At 40.8% G+C, this 20,114-nt stretch overlaps 1 protein-coding gene across 4 annotated transcripts in view; it reads left to right on the plus strand.

Annotated features, from left to right (window-relative positions):
* The window catches only part of LOC110494215 (arf-GAP with GTPase, ANK repeat and PH domain-containing protein 1), a 53,629-nt gene extending 40,952 nt beyond the window's left edge, over window positions 1–12,677 (plus strand). For 2 of the 4 annotated variants that reach the window (XM_021569054.2, XM_021569051.2), the window contains exons 11-19: window positions 1,206–1,371; window positions 1,787–1,906; window positions 2,105–2,242; window positions 2,642–2,701; window positions 4,245–4,396; window positions 5,075–5,165; window positions 6,618–6,840; window positions 7,166–7,517; window positions 9,108–12,677. In XM_021569054.2, coding sequence (XP_021424729.2) covers window positions 1,206–1,371; window positions 1,787–1,906; window positions 2,105–2,242; window positions 2,642–2,701; window positions 4,245–4,396; window positions 5,075–5,165; window positions 6,618–6,840; window positions 7,166–7,517; window positions 9,108–9,320 — 1,515 coding nt within the window. In that variant the 3' untranslated portion in view covers window positions 9,321–12,677. The remainder of the gene's footprint in view (window positions 1–1,205; window positions 1,372–1,786; window positions 1,907–2,104; window positions 2,243–2,641; window positions 2,702–4,244; window positions 4,397–5,074; window positions 5,166–6,617; window positions 6,841–7,165; window positions 7,518–9,107) is intronic. The other 2 variants (XM_021569055.2, XM_021569053.2) reach the window with 1 other exon arrangement.
* Window positions 12,678–20,114: the final 7,437 nt, after the last annotated feature.

A 20,114-nucleotide genomic window follows, 5' to 3' on the forward strand; every position in this document is an offset into this window, starting at 1 on the left:
ATAGATAGACAGGCTAGAATAACACGTCAACCCTGTTACCCATAGATAGACAGGCTAGAATAACACGTCAACCCTGTTACCCATAGATAGACAGGCTAGAATAACACGTCAACCCTGTTACCCATAGATAGACAGGCTAGAATAACACGTCAACCCTGTTACCCATAGATAGACAGGCTAGAATAACACGTCAACCCTGTTACCCATAGATAGACAGGCTAGAATAACACGTCAACCCTGTTACCCATAGATAGACAGGCTAGAATAACACGTCAACCCTGTTACCCATAGATAGACAGGCTAGAATAACACGTCAACCCTGTTACCCATAGATAGACAGGCTAGAATAACACGTCAACCCTGTTACCCATAGATAGACAGGCTAGAATAACACGTCAACCCTGTTACCCATAGATAGACAGGCTAGAATAACACGTCAACCCTGTTACCCATAGATAGACAGGCTAGCATAACACGTCAACCCTGTTACCCATAGATAGACAGGCTAGCATAACACGTCAACCCTGTTACCCATAGATAGACAGGCTAGCATAACACGTCAACCCTGTTACCCATAGATAGACAGGCTAGCATAACACGTCAACCCTGTTACCCATAGATAGACAGGCTAGCATAACACGTCAACCCTGTTACCCATAGATAGACAGGCTAGCATAACACGTCAACCCTGTTACCCATAGATAGACAGGCTAGCATAACACGTCAACCCTGTTACCCATAGATAGACAGGCTAGCATAACACGTCAACCCTGTTACCCATAGATAGACAGGCTAGAAATGTTTTAACAATATATTTTTTGGGGGAAGCTTGCATTCAATTGCCCCTCCCTGTTGCACACAACAAGCTTGTCACAAAGGGATTCATGGCTGATTTAAGATGAAATCATCAACTGTGTTATGGTCAACCCTGTTACTTTACTTGCACTTATTCTTTTTATTTAACCTCCTTGAGATGTTTATTTTTATTAAGTTGAACATGTGCTCTTTTTGACAGAATGTAAAAACTATGTGAAACAAAATGTTTTTTTCCCCCCACCAAGTTACACTGCTCAAAAGGCAGCCAATTGGTGTAACGACCTTTGTATAACCTGCTGAACACTATTGAATCACAGAACGGATTGAACCATGCTACAATACCACTATATATTTTCTGTAATGGTTGACCTTTCCCCCTGACCTGGCAGGACTACATGCAGAATGCCCATGGGAAGGAAATGGACATGCTGCGGGTGACTGTGAAGGTGCCAGGGAAACGCCCGCCTCGTGCTGGTGCCGTCCCTTCCTGTGGCCCTCCGCCTGGCCTCAATGGCCTGGTCAAAGACGTACAGGTGCCTGAGGGGGCCAGTGCAGGTAAAAGGGCCCCCAAAAGGACAGCCACTCTCTCTTTATCACTCTCTCTCCCCTTTCATTATCCTTCTCTCTGAATCTAATCTAGAGCATATTCTCTCTATCCATCTTGATGTCTCACTGTTTTGCCATCATTCTCCCTGTAACTTACTCTTCTATCATCCATCTCTTACTCTTCTTTCATCCATCTCTTACTCTTCTTTCATCCATCTCTTACTCTTCTATCATCCATCTCTTACTCTTCTTTCATCCATCTCTCACCAGATTTGGAATGTAGAAAAACATTGCACTTATGTAATAGAACATAAATAAGCACTTGACAACTTTGAGTGATCTACATTCTTTGCTTTGATCACTGAATTGTCATGAGTGTCTTTATGTAATATTTATTTTAAATGTATTTCTCTCTCCCCCATAGTCCCTGGTAGTGGCAGTAACCTCCTGCCGGTAGAGGAGGGGACGGGAGGAGGGTTGTCAGAGGGGTGCAGAGGGGTGCAGCTCTGTCCCTCTACTGTCTCCTACAGGGCCCAAAGTGTGGGTACGTACACCCCCCTCATCCTCTGTGGACTTTGTTTATTTATTTTGTCACTTTTTTGAATTTGCTTGCTCCTCTAGTGTACTCTTATGAGTTATTGTGGATATGATTCTCCACTAGATTCACATACCCCGTGAGTTTTTTTGTACTGTTATACCATATGACACAAACTTATTTCCTGTGCTTGTGTGCCTGTGGCAGACACTGCCATCGAGGGTGTGTCCAACCCCTCCTCCTCTAAAGACACAGGTCCCGCCTCCCCGATGGTTGACAGGAAGAAGCATCGCAAGAAGAAGAGCATGAACCTGAAAGGAGACACAGCAATTGGCCAAGCAGATGGTAAGCTTCCAACAGTAGTGTATTCAGGTTTTAGTGAGGTTAAACATTCAGAACATTGCAGATAGAACTGCATGAGATTCAATAGAATGTGTTTTACACATTAGATTTCTATCTGAACATTGCATCCTCTTGTTCAAATCTTTGTTGAGGAATTTTAGACTTTGTGTAGACTTTGTTTGTGGATAAACTTGAAACTAAATTTGAAAGTGAACCGGGAATGGATCAATACTGAACAGACGTCTAAAGAAAAACATTGCTCTCATCTGTTATTGCCCTGCTGCTTGAAAATGTCTACTTATTTTCTCCAAAATATCTGCCGTATTTCCTGTGCTCCTTCATTCTCTCTCTCTCCCCTCTGCTTTCCTGGGACGTCTGATCTGCTAATCTCATACCCTGTAGCAAAGCGCAAAATGTGGAAACTAAAAAGCTTTGGTAGCTTAAGAAACATAAACAAGACAGGTAATGAGGGTGTGTTTCTATCTGTCTGTCAGCCCTGCTTTTCATCCTGTCTGCATGTCTCTGTCCTTCTGTCTGTCCATCCGTCTTGTCTGTCCTGCTGCCTGCTTTTCTGTTTGTCAATTTCTCTGTCACTGTGTCTGCTTTTAAGATGCAGTAGAACCATATTGAGTTCTCTTTTGAGCAGTGTTCATTTTGGCAGCTATTTTAGATTTAGTTTGTCTTAGTTTCAGTCTTAAAATAGCTTTTAATCTTAGTCACATTTGAGTCATTTCCTCGTTAATTTGAGTTATTATCAGTCGCCTAAAACTCTGGACAAATTTAGTCTAGTTTTAGTCACAGACATTTTAGATACACAAGTCAGTGTATTTCTATCTATTAAATAATGATTATTCAGGCTACCTTGTACTTTCATCATTTCATTCAGACAGCCTTGTCCAACTATGCCCTCGTATACCTTAGCTGGCAACATTGATATTGTGGCAGATTGTAACCAATGCCAGCCATAATTAATAATATAGGCTATACAGCCTTGGCTACAGGTTAAACTATTTACAGCTCTGATTTTCTCCCCATACAGTGGTTTCCTTGAAAATAAAATAGTTTGAGCTTTACAAAAATGCCAGACGTATTACTGTACTCCTAATATTCAACAAATAGCATTCGTTTTTCCCCCATAGGAAACACAACTCGTATTTGCGGACCGCGGTGCGGGAACGGCAACACAGATGAATGAATAACAGTGCACGTGGAAAAATAGAGCCTAAGTGAATGTAAGAGAGAGGTTAAAACATTGTTTCTAGTTGAGGTCAGTTACAAGTCAAATGTCCTGGCTTCGCATAAGTTCAAAAGATTGACGAGTGATTGAAGGGACCGCCTGGGATCTTTGCGGGAGTGCTGAACAGATCAGCTCAATCAGACCACACAACTGAAAGATGACAATTCTGCCAATGAGAGGATTGCATGAAATATTCTGCATGCATGCTTATGATTGGACAAAACAGATGAAAAGGAGCTTCAAATTAAATGTACATTAGTCTCAGGTGGAATTCTCGTCTTGTCACATTTTCGTCGACTAAAATGGAAAGTAATTTGTAATAGTTGTAGTTTTTCCCCCGCATCTCATCTCGTTATCGTCATAGTTTAGTTAGGAAAAATAGGCTGTTGATTAGTATTTTTCATCATAGTTATTGTTGACTAAATTAACACTGCTCTCTCTAAGAGAAAGCGCCTATCTCTATTCAGTAATAGTCTTCTGTCCATATACTCCATGCATCTTCATTTGTCTACCATGACAGCAATGCAATAATGCATGCTGATGTCTACTTAGCAGATAAGTGCTGTTTGGCGATCCACCACCAATCATCATTGTGATGGAGGAAGAAACCCTCTGAATCCACTGTATGGTAATTTGTCATTAGGGCCATGAGTTGAACCTGACCTCAGGCCTAATTGGACCAGGTCATGTAGTCAACTCAGGGTCCTATTTATCATGTTTTTCCTGTCTCTAATACAAGCCTATGTATTATCTGTGTTCTGTTATCAGACGAGGATAACTTTGACTTCCTTATCGTGTCAAGCACGGGCCAGACGTGGCACTTTGAGGCCCAGAGTGTGGAGGAAAGGGACGCCTGGGTGACTGCCATCGAGAGCCAGATCCTGGCCAGCCTGCAGCTGTGTGAGAGCAGCAAGAACAAGGCAAGGATGCAGACGTACACACACAAATCAAATCCCATTGTATTGGTCACATGAACATGGGTAGCAGATGTTATTGCGAGTGTAGCAAATGCTTGTGCTTCTAGTTCCGACAGTGCAGCAATATCTAACATGTAATCTAACAATTCCTCAACAACTACCTAATACACACATCTAACTAAAGGAATGGAATAAGAATATAAATATATGGATGAGCAATGACTGAGTGGAATTGGCAAGATGCAATAGATGGTATGGTATAAAAGTATATACATATGAGATGAGTAATGCAAGATACGTAAACATTATTAAAGTGGCATTATTAAGTGACTTGTGATCCACTTATTAAAGTGGCCAATGATTTCAAGTCAATATGTAGGCAGCAGCCTCTCTGTGCTAGTGATGGCTGTTTAACAGTCTGATGGCCTTGAGATAGAAGCTGTTTTTCAGTCTCTCGGTCCCAGCTTTGATGCACATGTACTGGCCTCGCCTTCTGGATGGTAGCGGGGTGAACCGGCAGTGGCTCGGATGGTTGTAGTCCGCGCGTACACAGACACACAGGCACACACATGCACTCACACACGCATTACAAGAAAATATCATCTGCATCTGGCAAAGTGTTTGTCTGGGAAACCAGCTATTACTAAGGAGAAACTAATTGTGTGTTTGTGTGTTCTTTAGGCTCGTAAGAACAGCCAGAGTGAAGCTGTGGCGCTGCAGGCTATCCGTAACGCCAAGGGCAACAGCCTCTGTGTGGACTGTGAAGCACCTAGTTAGTCAACTCATTCATTACTGTTGGTTGTATCTCACTTTTCTGCTCTCTTTCTGTTTATTCAATTTCTCTTTCCTTTCGTGCTCTACTGCTTTCTCTGCTTTCTCTTCCATCTTACAGTCCAGCTAGCGCATAACGTTCTGAGGACCATATGTTTCTTAGAGCTTGGCGAGAGGGTGGTTGTCCAATGGTTATTTTGCATACAATCTGCCCACAGTTTTCTGGGAATTGGTGCAGGATAGTTGCTTGGCTTTGGAAAATTCTCAGCACATTTAAGAAAAATTATTGGTATTTCATTAATATAACAGAATTCCTAAAAGTTCAAACATGATTACATTTAACTTTGATAATGTTCTTATCAAACTTTCTCCAACTGGTTTGACATTGGGAATGTTTTGAAATAGTTCAGAGAATATTGAGAAACAATGTTCTTCTGTGGGAATTTCAGTACTAAAGCATAACGTTTCCTCATGGTTCAATTTAAAGTCATGTTCTCAAATTGTTCCAAGAACATTAACCATAAAAAACAAACTTTTGTAACGTTCAGACAACCTTCTTATAATATGATTTGGAAACATATATATTCAGTTCTGAGAATGTTAAGAAAACGTTCTATAACGCATTATCAACTTGCCTACCTGGTTAAATAAAGGTGAAATAAAAAAATAAAAAAATAAAAAATTAATTTCCATGTGTCCTATCTACGCTTGGAGTTTAAAAAAGTTAACCCAAAATAAGCTATTAGTGTTGTTAAAAGTCTTATTGAAACATTCAGTGAAGTCATTCAAAAACATCCAAATAACCTAGAATTTCAATTCTCAGGGTGTTAATAAAACCTCCCAGGAAAACTTAAGGAACTATAGTTCAACATTATCAGAACATCCCTGCAACCTGAAAATAATTTTTCCCAGAAAAGGCTAAATGTTCACTTCTGTTCTCACAACGTTTAAAATTCTTTCAGTTTTACTGGTCAGGAAACGAATGGCTTTGTTCCCACAACCAATGTGAAACCAAAAACGTACGTTCCCACAACTTCCATAGAATCAAATGTGTAGCCGGGTGATCTCATTGAGCTTGGTTTTCAGTGGGGGGGGAAACGTTCTCCATCAGGGTTGGGGTCAATTCCATTTAAATTCCAGTCATTCCATTCCAGTTCTCTTCAATGGAACAATTGACATTTTAAATAGAGTTTGGTTCACTTTTTGAGGTGACGAAAATTGAAATTGACCCCAACACTGTTCTCCATATCCTTCCACTCTTTCTCCAGTGTAAATCCTACTCATGTAGTTGCAACCCAGAATAGAAATGCATTGTAATACCAGTAATCTAATCCCATCTCTGTATTTCCTCTCTGTTTATCATATGCATGCAGTTTCAGGCCGGACTAAGACTGTACACATTTTAGTCTACTATTTAGTGTGATCCCAGAACCTGCTGTTTCCCCTCTCTCAGACCCAACGTGGGCCAGTCTGAACCTGGGGGCTCTTATCTGCATTGAGTGTTCAGGGATCCACAGGAACCTGGGCACCCACCTGTCCCGTGTCCGCTCTCTGGACCTGGACGACCTGCCCAGAGAACTCACCCTGGTGCTGGGCGCCATTGGCAACCACCTGGCCAACAGCATCTGGGAGGGACGCACACTGGGCCGCCGGAAACCAACACCCAACGCCACCCGGTAGGAGGACTAGGGATACTGGAGGACATGGGAGAGACACTGGGAAACAGGGGATAGGACAGGGGAAGGGAACACTTAATAACATGTGAATAAGTGGCTAGTTTGCTGGACTGCAGTTGCGGTATGAGTTATTGTTGTTATTGTAGAAGAGTTGCATTGATAGAAGTGTTAGAGCTAATAGTAGTAGAAAGTAGAAATAGCAGTGTGTGTGTGTGTGTGTGTGTGTGTGTAGATTCTGACTACATACACATGCCTGTTCACACACTCTGTTCCCTTGGTAACTGTGTGTGTGTGTGTCTCTGTAACTGTGTCTGACTGATCCCAGAGAGGAGCGGGAATCGTGGATCCGGGCCAAGTATGAGCAGAGGCTGTTTGTGGCTCCGCTGGTCCCGCCTTCCCCCTCCATGTCCCCCAGTCAGGGGTCAGAGGTCAACACGCTGTCGGCCTGTCTGCTGGTGGCCGTGATGGAGAGGGACCTCCCCCGCCTGCTCCTCCTCCTGGCCCACAGCACCAAGGACGACATTAACGCCCCACTCCGCCCTGGGGGTCACCTCTCTCCTCAGCCCCCTGCTGCATTCCCCAGCTCTCCCATGGGGGGATCCCCCCTGCCGCCCCACTCAGCGCTGCATGCCGCCTGCCAGCTCGCCGACGTGGTCATGACCCAGTTGCTGGTCTGGGTGAGAGAACGTCCCTCCTTTAGTCTCTTCATCCTTCTTTTCCATTTTTAGTTTTTCATCCACTCATGATACTACAGCCAAAGAATGGCAGAAATGTCAAATAAAATGTTATGTTACATGCTTTGTAAATAACAGATAGACAGTGAAATGCTTTCAAGCCCTTCCCAACAAAGCAGAGAAAAAAAATGAAGAAATAAAAGAGGAATCATAGAAAGATAATTACACAGTGAGTAATGACAACTCAGCTATATACACGGGGTACCAGTACCGAGTCGATGTGTAGGGGTACGAGGTAGTTGAGGTAGATATGTACATATAGGTAGGGATAACGTGACTAGGCAACAGGATAGATAATAAACAGTAACAGCAGCGTATGTGATGAGTCAAAAGAGTTGGTGCAGAAAGGGTCAATGTAGTTAGTTAAATAATCAACCAATAGCTACCCGGACTAACTACAGTACTTAGCAGTCTTATTGCTTGGGGGTAGAAGCTGTTCAGGGTGCTGTTGGTTGCAGACTTGAGGCATCTGTATCGCTTGCTGTGCGGCAGCAGAGAGAACAATCTATGACTTGGGTATAGTAGTGTGACACTTTCCGAATGCACTGTATAGCTATTTTTTGTTAAGTATTCAGACCCCTTCCCCTTTTCGTGACAGCCTTATTCTAAAATTGATACAATAATATTTTGTCCTCAATCTACACACACTACCCCATAATGACAATCTACACACACTACCCCATAATGACAATCTACACACACTACCCCATAATGACAAGGGAAAACATGTTGTTAGAAAGGTTAGTAAATGTATTAAAAATAAAACAAATACCTTATTTACAAAAGTATTCAGACCCTTTGCTATGAGACTTGAAATTGAGCTCAGGTGCATCCGGTTTCCATTTATCATCCTTGAGAAGTTTTTACAACTTGATTGGAGTCCACCTGTGGTAAATTCAATTGATTGGACATGTGTATGTCAGAGCAAAAACCAAGCCTTGAGTTCGAAGTAATTGTCCGTAGAGCTGAGACAGGATTGTGTCGAGGCACAGATCTTGGGAAGGGTACTAAAAGATGTCTGCAGCATTGAAGGTCCCTAAGAACACAGTAGCCTCCATCATTCTTAAATGGAAAAAGTTTGGAACCGCCAAGACTCTTCCTAGAGCTGGCCGCCTGGCCAAACTGAGCAATCGGGGGAGAAGGGTCCTTGAGTGCCCTAGCTAGAGCCAAGATTTGAACCTGATCGAACATCTCGAGAGACCGGAAAATAGCTGTGCAGCGACGCTTCCCATCCAACCTGACAGTTTGAGAGGATCTGCAGAGAAGAATGGGAGAAACTCCCAAAATACAATGTGCCTAGCTTGTAGCGTCATACCAAATATTTAGAAATATTTGCAAACATTTCTAAAAACCTGTTTTTGCTTTGTCATTGTCATCAATTTTAGAACAAGGCTGTAATGTAACAAAATGTGGAAAAAGTCAAGGGGTCTAAATACTTTCCGAATGCACTGTACATGTCTTTTTTATCCACTACAAATTTCAGCTGAATCTTATTGCCCGCTCTCATTCTCCCCCCTCTCTCCCTGGTTGCAGTATGGCAGTGATGTGAGGTGTCGGGACGCCCAGGGGCAGACGGCCCTCACGTTGGCGCGTTATGCAGGAAGTCAGGAGTGTGCCGACATCCTCCTGCAGTACGGCTGCCCCAACGAGCCGTCCCCCTCGGTCGCCACGACACCCAGCCTTTCGCGCAAGAGCAGCGCCACCAGCCTGAGCCGCAGCAGCAGCTCCAGAAGAGCAGTGTCTTAATGTGACAGGGGTTAGAGCACACTGTGTGAAAGGGTGTGTATGTACGTGTAAAAGTGTGAGTACATGCAATATGTGTGTGTGTGAGAGACAGAGGTTGTGTGGGTGGTGCATGTGTGTTTGTGACCATATGCATGCCAGGGTAGCTCTAGTTGAAGGGGGAGGCTGTGTCATCAGTGTCCTCTAAAAGGAACCCATAAAGTCACACCAGGACTTGGTCCCAGACCAGAAGGACTGCATGAACAAGCAGCCAACACCATCACCACCCTTAGTGGTGCACGGGTCAGCTGTTTATTCACCTACACCAGCCCGCAATTGCTAAATAACCCATCCGCAACTGCCCGACTATATGTGATAAAGTGAAAATCTGAGGCCTGACCCTAACCCGCAAATATATAAAATGTTAAAAGCTGTAAAAACTACCCAACATGTTTCTGGCAACATTTCAGTTCGGCTTGGATGCATATTTTATGTGACTGAAATAGGCTACTATCAGCTTTTCTGATGCTGATAAAGATAGGAACTTTACAGACGGTCCCTAACCACACATTCATTCTCTCAAGATGCTGAAATAAATCATTTCTCCATTCCAGTCAAAATGTACATTTGGTGTATAATTTCACAAGTTAATATTATATTAGGCGGTAATATATTCAGTGTGCATATTTCAGGATACTATTCCATTTAAAGGTCCAGTGCAGCATTTGTATCTGTATTTCAAATCATTTCTGGATAACAATTAAGTACTTTAGTGTGAATGTTTTCAATTAAAATGGTCAAAAAGAAACAAAATTGACTTCTTAGCAAAGAGCAATTTTTCAATAAGAATTTAGCTAAGACTGTCTGGGAGTGGTTTGAATGGGGAGGTGAAAACAGAAAATGTGCTCTTATTGGCAGAGAGGTTTGGAACTCTCTTGTCTATTAACTAATTTACCACATGATGATGTCACCATGAAAGGCCAAAACTCCCTCCCACCAAATCAGGCTGTCTTTTCAAACAGAGCTTACACTAAAAGGGCAGTATCATAATTTTCTAAATTGTACACTATTATTCCAACCTCATAGTGTGGAAAAAAAAAGATATAAAGATATATATATATATATATATATATATATAACAAATCATGTTTTTTGAATGTACTGGGCCTTTAACCCATCTGAACAGTAGCCTATAGTTTCCTTGATGTACCATTTTGAAGTCCTCCTCTTGTGACTGTCAAATTTGTATAGCGCCTCACAATCACACACAATATTTGGCACTGCTATCCTCCTCTTTTACCACTTCACCAAATCTTTCCCAAACATCAGGCTACTGTTCTGGCGCTTCTATTTATTTTCAACTCTCCATTTTGCAGCTCGTCTCTTATTTAATTAAACTCCAACATTGTCCTTTTTCCTCAGTGGATCGACATGAACTTTTTCTGCTTAAGTTCGTAAAAGCAATTGATGATTGCTGTGTATTCAGAGTGTTCAGTTAGGCCCTAAAGTTTAGGCTTAGACTACACTCTAGCACCAGATAAAAAATAATAAAAATAAATGTAGCCTATAGATATGAATTGCACAAGAATTATACATTTATGGATTTTTTTTAATGCATAGTTTATTCAACCCGCCTGACCGCCATTCAGCCACACACTATTTAATTGCCCTAAACTGCAGGGACTGCAGGTTATGAGTCAACCCACACATCACTAACCACAGTAAAGCCAGGAGGCAGAACTCCCTCTAACTTGGCTCTGTGCATGCATGTTTGAAAGAGAGGGACTGGTCTGGTCAGTGGGGTACCTTGTCCCCACTATGGCGCTGATAATATATACTCTTCCAGGCTCACCTCACCTGGGGCCAGATTAATGGCCTGTCCTGTATACTGACTTGGGTTCATGCCCAATCACATCTCTCAGACCACAGGGTTGGGAGAAGAAAACAAACCAGAGGTACAGAACTGCAATAATTGAATTACCAGTGTGAGACAATGGATGTGGGTGGTCCTTCTCGCCCTTCTGTACCTCTGGATGCTTGAAGTACCATGATAAGACTATAGTATGAAGACGGGAAGATGGTTTCCGCTCTCAACAGCGGAGAATGTCAGTTTAAAATTCATTATGAACATTTCTCCTGTGCTTTGATGGTTATGGTTGACGTGGAGCAGCTTAACTTAAAATGCAGCTACATCTATAAAGATGCTTCAATATGATGATAAAAGGAGTATGATGGGGCTCATTGAATCCTCTGGATGACATTGTACTTACACAGAAACTTAACAGTGGAGTCGAGACCAACAGCAATGGCCAGTGCTGGAACTATAATGACCACTGTTAAAGTATCACTGTACCACGGTCAGACAAAACGGTCAGTTACTGAACAATGCTCAGCTGAGATCAAATTCAAAAGAAATACTGTCCAACAGATATAGGATTTGTATTTTAAGAATTTAAGGTCAAAATAATAATTGTATAGAAAGACATATGAAATTGACATCATTACTATACTTGTCATAGTTATCAATATTGAGAAGTACTTCATGGACAAGAATGTTAATGTGGGTTCTGAAGTTTGTATGGTAGGTTATTGTTTAATACACACAGGGGTTACTCTTAGCTGTTCAGAGATACAAAACTGTGACAGATTTGGTGATTATTTTATTTGGCAGTCCGCTATCTAGCTCCCTAACGTCACTTTGAGATCCAAGATGGAGACTTGTAATGTGTGTGAATAATGCGTGTTTTGGAAATGAGACCCACCCACCCACTAGGGCAGTTTCTATATGTCCTATTTTAGCTGAACAGTGTTACTGCCAGACACCATTGTATTGTGAAACAAATTAAATGCCTTCCAGTTTGATTGAATGTATTGCAAATATTGGGAATGTTTTGTGTGCACTGCCACACCCACAAAAGAAAAAGGGGTTCAAAACCAAAACTCAAGACGTCATTCTCGATTATTATTCCAACTGTACAAAATGAGTATTAGTAAGGGAAATTAATTGCCTTGTATTGAGAATGAAAAGTTTGCTAGTGGCCACAATAGAGACCATTATCATAACACCACAAGGACCATGTTGCTTTTATATTGGGACTTATCAATCTACTGCAGTATGATCATACCTCTTTTAATTGCTGAAAATGAACATTTGTCTGTAAATTGTGTATGCTTCTTTTGTTTTGCAGTGTTTTTCTACTCCTGTATATGATTCATGGCTCATTCAAGTTAGCTGTCAATACAATTACTGTCAAACCTGTGGTTTTATTTCTATATTTGGGAGTGTTTCATATTTTAATGTGCAACTTTTATCTGCTTAAAACAAATAAGGAAAGGAAAAACAGTATACAACAAAGCAACAATAAAAATGTATTCTGGGTATTTTGTCATTTGAATGAATTGACATGAAGGGATATATAAAACTGAGGAATGGATCTGTCTCTCTACATGTATAGTTTTTTTCCTATGCAAGGTGTGTGGGGGGGGGGGGTAAATCAACAAGTGAACCTGAAACACTCATTTCCAGTGTCGGCCATGGGGAGGCAGATACAGTGCCTTGCGAAAGTATTCGGCCCCCTTGAACTTTGCGACCTTTTGCCACATTTCAGGCTTCAAACATAAAGATATAAAACAATTTTTTTGTGAAGAATCAACAACAAGTGGGACACAATCATGAAGTGGAACGACATTTATTGGATATTTCAAACTTTTTTAACAAATCAAAAACTGAAAAATTGGGCGTGCAAAATTATTCAGCTCCTTTACTTTCAGTGCAGCAAACTCTCTCCAGAAGTTCAGTGAGGATCTCTGAATGATCCAATGTTGACCTAAATGACTAATGATGATAAATACAATCCACCTGTGTGTAATCAAGTCTCCGTATAAATGCACCTGCACTGTGATAGTCTCAGAGGTCCGTTAAAAGCGCAGAGAGCATCATGAAGAACAAGGAACACACCAGGCAGGTCCGAGATACTGTTGTGAAGAAGTTTAAAGCCGGATTTGGATACAAAAAGATTTCCCAAGCTTTAAACATCCCAAGGAGCACTGTGCAAGCGATAATATTGAAATGGAAGGAGTATCAGACCACTGCAAATCTACCAAGACCTGGCCGTCCCTCTAAACTTTCAGCTCATACAAGGAGAAGACTGATCAGAGATGCAGCCAAGAGGCCCATGATCACTCTGGATGAACTGCAGAGATCTACAGCTGAGGTGGGAGACTGTCCATAGGACAACAATCAGTCAGATATTCCACAAATCTGGCCTTTATGGAAGAGTGGCAAGAAGAAAGCCATTTCTTAAAGATATCCATAAAAAGTGTTGTTTAAAGTTTGCCACAAGCCACCTGGGAGACACACCAAACATGTGGAAGAAGGTGCTCTGGTCAGATGAAACCAAAATTGAACTTTTTGGCAACAATGCAAAACGTTATGTTTGGCGTAAAAGCAACACAGCTGAACACACCATCCCCACTGTCAAACATGGTGGTGGCAGCATCATGGTTTGGGCCTGCTTTTCTTCAGCAGGGACAGGGAAGATGGTTAAAATTGATGGGAAGATGGATGGAGCCAAATACAGGACCATTCTGGAAGAAAATCTGATGGAGTCTGCAAAAGACCTGAGACTGGGGCGGAGATTTGTCTTCCAACAAGACAATGATCCAAAACATAAATCAAAATCTACAATGGAATGGTTCAAAAATAAACATATCCAGGTGTTAGAATGGCCAAGTCAAAGTCCAGACCTGAATCCAATCGAGAATCTGTGGAAAGAACTGAAAACTGCTGTTCACAAATGCTCTCCATCCAACCTCACTGAGCTCGAGCTGTTTTGCAAGGAGGAATGGGAAAAAATGTCAGTCTCTCGATGTGCAAAACTGATAGAGACATACCCCAAGCGACTTACAGCTGTAATCGCAGCAAAAGGTGGCGCTACAAAGTATTAACTTAAGGGGGCAGAATAATTTTGCACGCCCAATTTTTCAGTTTTTGATTTGTTAAAAAAGTTTGAAATATCCAATAAATGTCGTTCCACTTCATGATTGTGTCCCACTTGTTGTTGATTCTTCACAAAAAAATTGTTTTATATCTTTATGTTAAAAGCCTGAAATGTGGCAAAAGGTCGCAAAGTTCAAGGGGGCCGAATACTTTCGCAAGGCACTGTATGTATATTGTAGAGATCATTTAAGAGTTCTGTAGAGTTCTGTAGTGTCGGCTCAGGCCAAGCCACAAACCTGCTAATTAATCCTGGTTTGCGTCCCAAATGACCCTTTCCCCAATGTAGTGCACTACTTTTGACAGGGCCTATAGAGTATCACAGTGTTTGTCATAATACCCATAAAACTTACCGGTCAAACAAGGAAATGGTTCCAATTGATTTTCCACCATTCATTTTTCCCATAGGAGATTTTAGAAACACTTAAAATAAGGGATGTGTTTTGTGTAGGCTTACCTTGGTGTGACATAAGGGATGTGTTTTGTGTAGGCTTACCTTGGTGTGACGTTTTGAAAACCCTGTAAATCTTTCCAGGACAAGGTGCCTTGTCAATATAATCAACTGTATTTTTGCCCCCCCCCAAAAAAAATCTTAATGCTAATTTGCTGATAATGTGGCGATCAAAGAACTACAAATGCCATGACGATATGGACGAGACTGCCTAATCAAGGCAAAGGTAAGAATCTCTGGATTAACAATCTGTAAATTAAATGTAATGACATATTGGTTACATTTCTTTAAATTGACAATTCTGTGATTTTGTATTGTGCAAGTTTTAAATTGACACAATACCTGTTAGCAAAGGTGTCAGATGATGGCTTGTAGGAATTTGTAGTCTTGTATAATGTCTATTTTGATGCTAAACCTGACCTGTACCAAAACGACAAGGCACCTTGTCCTGGAAAGATTTACAAGATTATCAAAACGTCACGCCAAGGTAAGCCGACACAAAACACATCCCTTATGTGTCATCTTTATTTTCTTGTGGTTGTGAGAAGAATGTGCATGCCATTCATTGAGGTTAATAACTTGTTTGTTCATATGTGAAAACAAGAAGGCTGGGATTGAAAACCAACAATTTCACAGAAAAGAAGACAATTGGTATTTTATACATCCACATCCTGAAGCTGGTTATCACATATGTTCAGTAGCTTGTTCAACACAGTGTTTTTGAACAGATTATAGCAGTAGGATAAGATATGTACAACCAAACATGTAAAGGAAAAAAATGATCTGTCAAAATAAGCTGTCAATTATTATTAATCTAACCAGACTTGACACATTTTGAATTAGTTACCACTTTCTTGATCTGTGCTTAAAACCATCTCTGCATTCCTCTCCATCAGTGTTTATGGACATGGAAGATATTCCCTTCCTGGAAATGTCATGCCACTGGGGGGCCCTTCATTAAAGAAACGAGAAACCTAAAAGAAAAATAGGAAGTGTGTGGCAGAGGAAAAGGACGCAACCGCTAGCTAGGGTGGAAGGTAGCCTAGCGGTTAGAGCGTTGGGACAGTAACAAAGGTTGCTTGTTTAAATACCAGAGCCGACGTGCCCTTGAGCAAGGCACCTTTTGTTCCTTTTTTTAAGGGGGTAGGTCAGCTTTAGCATTGCAGATAGATTGTGGCTTCCATCAATGTAATTGTCTGCATTTCCAATACTCCATATTTATGGGAAATACATCAAATAGATGCATTTAAACAAATATATATATATATATATATATATATATATATATATACCTTTATTTTCCCCTACCCCCCCTAATTGGAATAAACTAATGGAAAACAACATTTAGACTTCTACATCCAGCGTATACATACTGTACTATATACATTCTACAATAGTTATATTTAGTTTGTTTTGTAGTACCATCCTTCAGCTCCACTCAACCACTCCCATAAGCAAGGAACTTAACCCTAATTTGCTCCAGGGGCGTCGTACTACTATGGCTGACCCTGTAAAACAACACAAATCACTGTGGTCCTTTAGCTCTGTTGGTAGCATCCACATTAATGTAGAAGTGTTTAGAAACATGATATTCTTATTTACAATAAAAGTGACTCCAAAATGACAATACTTTACATTAATTTCTATTGGGCACAAAATAATCTGAAACACAACCAAAACAAACATCCAACAAGTTTGTAAAATCACAAGCTTGATATAATCATTGCGTGTTGGAATATGGGACCAAATACTAAACTTCTGACTACTTTAATACACATAAGTGAATTTGTCCCAATACTTTTAGTCCCCTAAAATGGGGGGACGATGTACAAAAAGTGCTGTAATTTCTAAAATGGTTCACCCGATATGGATGAAAATACCCTCAGATTAAAGCTGACAGTCTGCACTTTAACCCCATAGTCATTGTATCATTTCAAATCCAAAGTGCTGGAGTACAGAGCCAAAACAGAAAATGTGTCACTGGCCCAATACTTTAGGAGCTCACTGTATATATAAACATGAATAATTTGGCCCTTAAGCGTTGTGTCATTAAATAAGTCCTCAGTCACATAAATCATTTGCACTTAAACTCATCCATCCAACTACTACGATTGATTGTCAATCACAATATACAAAGTTGTACTGTTCATCTGTCATCACTGAATACATGCCTGCTTGCTGCTACACTGTGTTTGTCAATAAAGATGGCAAGTAATAGGTAGCAGGGACATTGACCAGCCAGGTCACGATCAGCTTATCAAGACACTGGCGAGTGGCGACGTGTGTGCTTCAGTGCCGTTTTAGTTTTCCAACTATCTATTACCAGTGTGTGCATCTGTCTGGCTATGTTTCATAGGGAATTGTTACAAAACAGGTCGGGACACACACACAAGATACTCATGAATAGGTTTTGGAATATCTCAATTCTGACAAGTTGCTCTGATCGTCACAATTCAAATTTTGCCCCAAAGAGTGGCAGACTCGAGTGATTGACGCTATCACACAAATCAGCAAGTGGCCATTCAATAAAGGGCTTATTTTATTATTATTTTAACATATAACAGACTTGGTCTTATGTAACCAAGTCTGAGGCACTGCGTAATGGGCAGGTCTGTCTCACTGTCTGGAGGATCTGACTGCTATGATTGAATAGAGCACAATCAGCACAGCTGCTTCTCTCGTGTTAGTTGGCACTGTGCCAGTGGGCATGATCCTAATCCATACCCAACCCTTCAGCAAGTCATGACAAACTCACAAAGCTCAGCTTTGGACGAGACTGACTTTGTCGTCAATTCTTACACTGGAATTTATGTTTCTGACTCTTATCGATGCCACAAAATCAGAAGTTGGTTCTAAGGGGAGGTTGACCTTTAACAGTGCTTTCAGAAGAGAACTGTGCTGAGAGGGCAGAATCAGGGATTGAGGAGATACTTAGCGTTTTCAAAAGACTGTCACCCTAACCAAGACTGCAACTGAGTTTTAGAAAATAATGGAAGAAGCATCTTGAAATTCTACAGAGTCATTACTGGTGTCTGCATCAGGAAAGACATAGTGCTATGGAAGTTTTACATCCACAAACCAATTTATCCAGTACATAGTAGCTACAGTATGTCCCGCCCAAAACCACAAGATTCTCTAAGACTTCTCATCTTACTATTATTCCACAGCTACGTTAGGCTATTTCAGATCCTGCCATACCCAGTTCAAATACTGCTGCCCTCTATTGTTGTCTTCTATAACCCCTGAAATAATGATGCCACCTAAACATCTATAACAATTAAATTGTCAGTTTTACAGAGTGCATTCTGTAGTTTCAAAACAGCATTTTATTTTCAGTTTAAACTGACAGCAACCGTAAAGAGTATACCCATTTTTTTTCAAGCACAAGTTTCTGCTGCAACTTGATTTTTTACATTCCAATATAGCTTGCACAATGAGACACCAGTGCTTGTTTCTTGTAAAGTATACTGAGTATATCATGTATATTTATAATTGGCATTCTCTGTTTGACTGATTGAACAAGCTTTATTTGTATATTGTTTTTTGTGGTGTGGTTTTCATGTAAGCCCTTTTGGGTTTCCAACCTCACCTGCACACCATTTTAACCAGTTTATCTGTACGGTTTTGTCTTTCACTTGTTTTCTTTGGTGCGAATAAATTAAAACAGTGCTTGTTAGAAAGTAACAAAGCTAGTTCTCATCCCATATCTCTCTCAGGTCAAACAGATGTTTATCTTGGATTTGTTTCAATCTCTCTCTTAGAAAAGAGCGCCTCACCTTTTCAAACCCCTGTGTACCTCTCTGTGTTTACTCAGCAATTCCCTTTGTTTCCCGTACCAACTTATTTAGTTGATCTTCCTTATTGCAACAGGAAAACGTGTCAGCAGATTTATGATATACAAGGTGAGGACAATAAAAGCTGTGACCTCTGACCCTAGGCCTGCTGTTCCGAGGAGAATGTTAAAGGAACTACCCCCTCTAAAAGGATGTTACACTGAAGGACTAAAAACCATGAAGGCGTTTGTGTGATGTCTGTCAAAGCACACAAAAACAATGTACATGTAATGGAAAGTGTTTGTGAGACAGATGACCTTAGTTCAAGCCCAGTCGAGAGGCAAGTTGAGCGAGAAAGCACTGGGACGCTGGTTACATGCACACACAAATACACAATGAAATCATTCTAGGAAGCTTGAGAGGGGAGGGGTATCTGGGGAAAAGACATGGTGAGTCAGTTTGACTCTCTGTCCAAGCAAGCTTTTATGGCTCAATGTGTGTATTCCATCCATGTGGTGCCTCCCCATTCAACACTATGCGTGGGTGGTTAATGCTTTGGGTAGGAAATGTCTGTCCATCCTTACTATCCCTGTAGTAAATCAGACTGTTACACTGTTAATCAGATTGCACTGTGATTGCCTGCCATGTGGGATTTGGTGGTTTACTGGAAGGCATTAACATGTTAATGACATCCCTAGACGTTCAATACCATTATTTTCCTCCAAACAGAATATTGTCCAGTGTTACCTAGTGTTTATTTTTCAGTATAACATTTCTATTGTTGACTCCGGAGTTAAATCAACTTTGTAAATATGAAATTAACACTCAGTGGTGTAAAATAACCCCAGTGTTGGTGTTAATAACCAGTGTTGAGTGTGAGAGTGTCAGTTTTACTCTGTGGAGAGTATAACGTTCCCATCAAAACCACGTCCACCATTATCAGCATGCTCTACTGCAGGTGGAAATGTTAAGGATTGTTCTTATATTTGTGTTTTTGAATGGACATTGATTGATTGATTAATCTTACGCTATTTTTCTAAACTAATCCAATCAGTTAGATTTATTGCAGGTGATTAAACAATTCCAACTGTCGGATGTCCTAACGCTGGCTGGATTCCAAAAGGAATTACATACAGAACAAAAATATAAACGCAACATATAAAGTCTTGGTCCCATGTTTCATGAGTTGAAATAAAAGATACCAGAATTCTTCCATATGCACAAAAAGCTTATTTCTCTTATTGTGCACAAATTTGTTTACATCCCTGTTAGTGAACATTACTCCTTTGCCAAGATATTCCATCCACCTGACAGGTGTGGCATATCAAGAAGCTGATTAAACAACATCATTACACAGGTGCACCTTGTGCTCAGGACAATAAAAGGACAAAAATGTGCAGTTTTGTCACAAAACCCAATGCCACAGTTTTGAGGGAGCGTGCAATTGGCATGCTGACTGCAGGAATGTCCACCAGAGCTGTTGCCTGAGAATTTAATGTTCATTTATATACCATAATCCGCCTCCAATGTCGTTTTAGAGAATTTGCCAGTACGTTCAACCTGCCTCACAACCTGATAGGTGAAAATTGTCTGTTAAT

This window comes from Oncorhynchus mykiss, chromosome 17 (assembly GCF_013265735.2).
Source record: "Oncorhynchus mykiss isolate Arlee chromosome 17, USDA_OmykA_1.1, whole genome shotgun sequence".
NCBI lineage: Eukaryota > Metazoa > Chordata > Actinopteri > Salmoniformes > Salmonidae > Oncorhynchus > Oncorhynchus mykiss.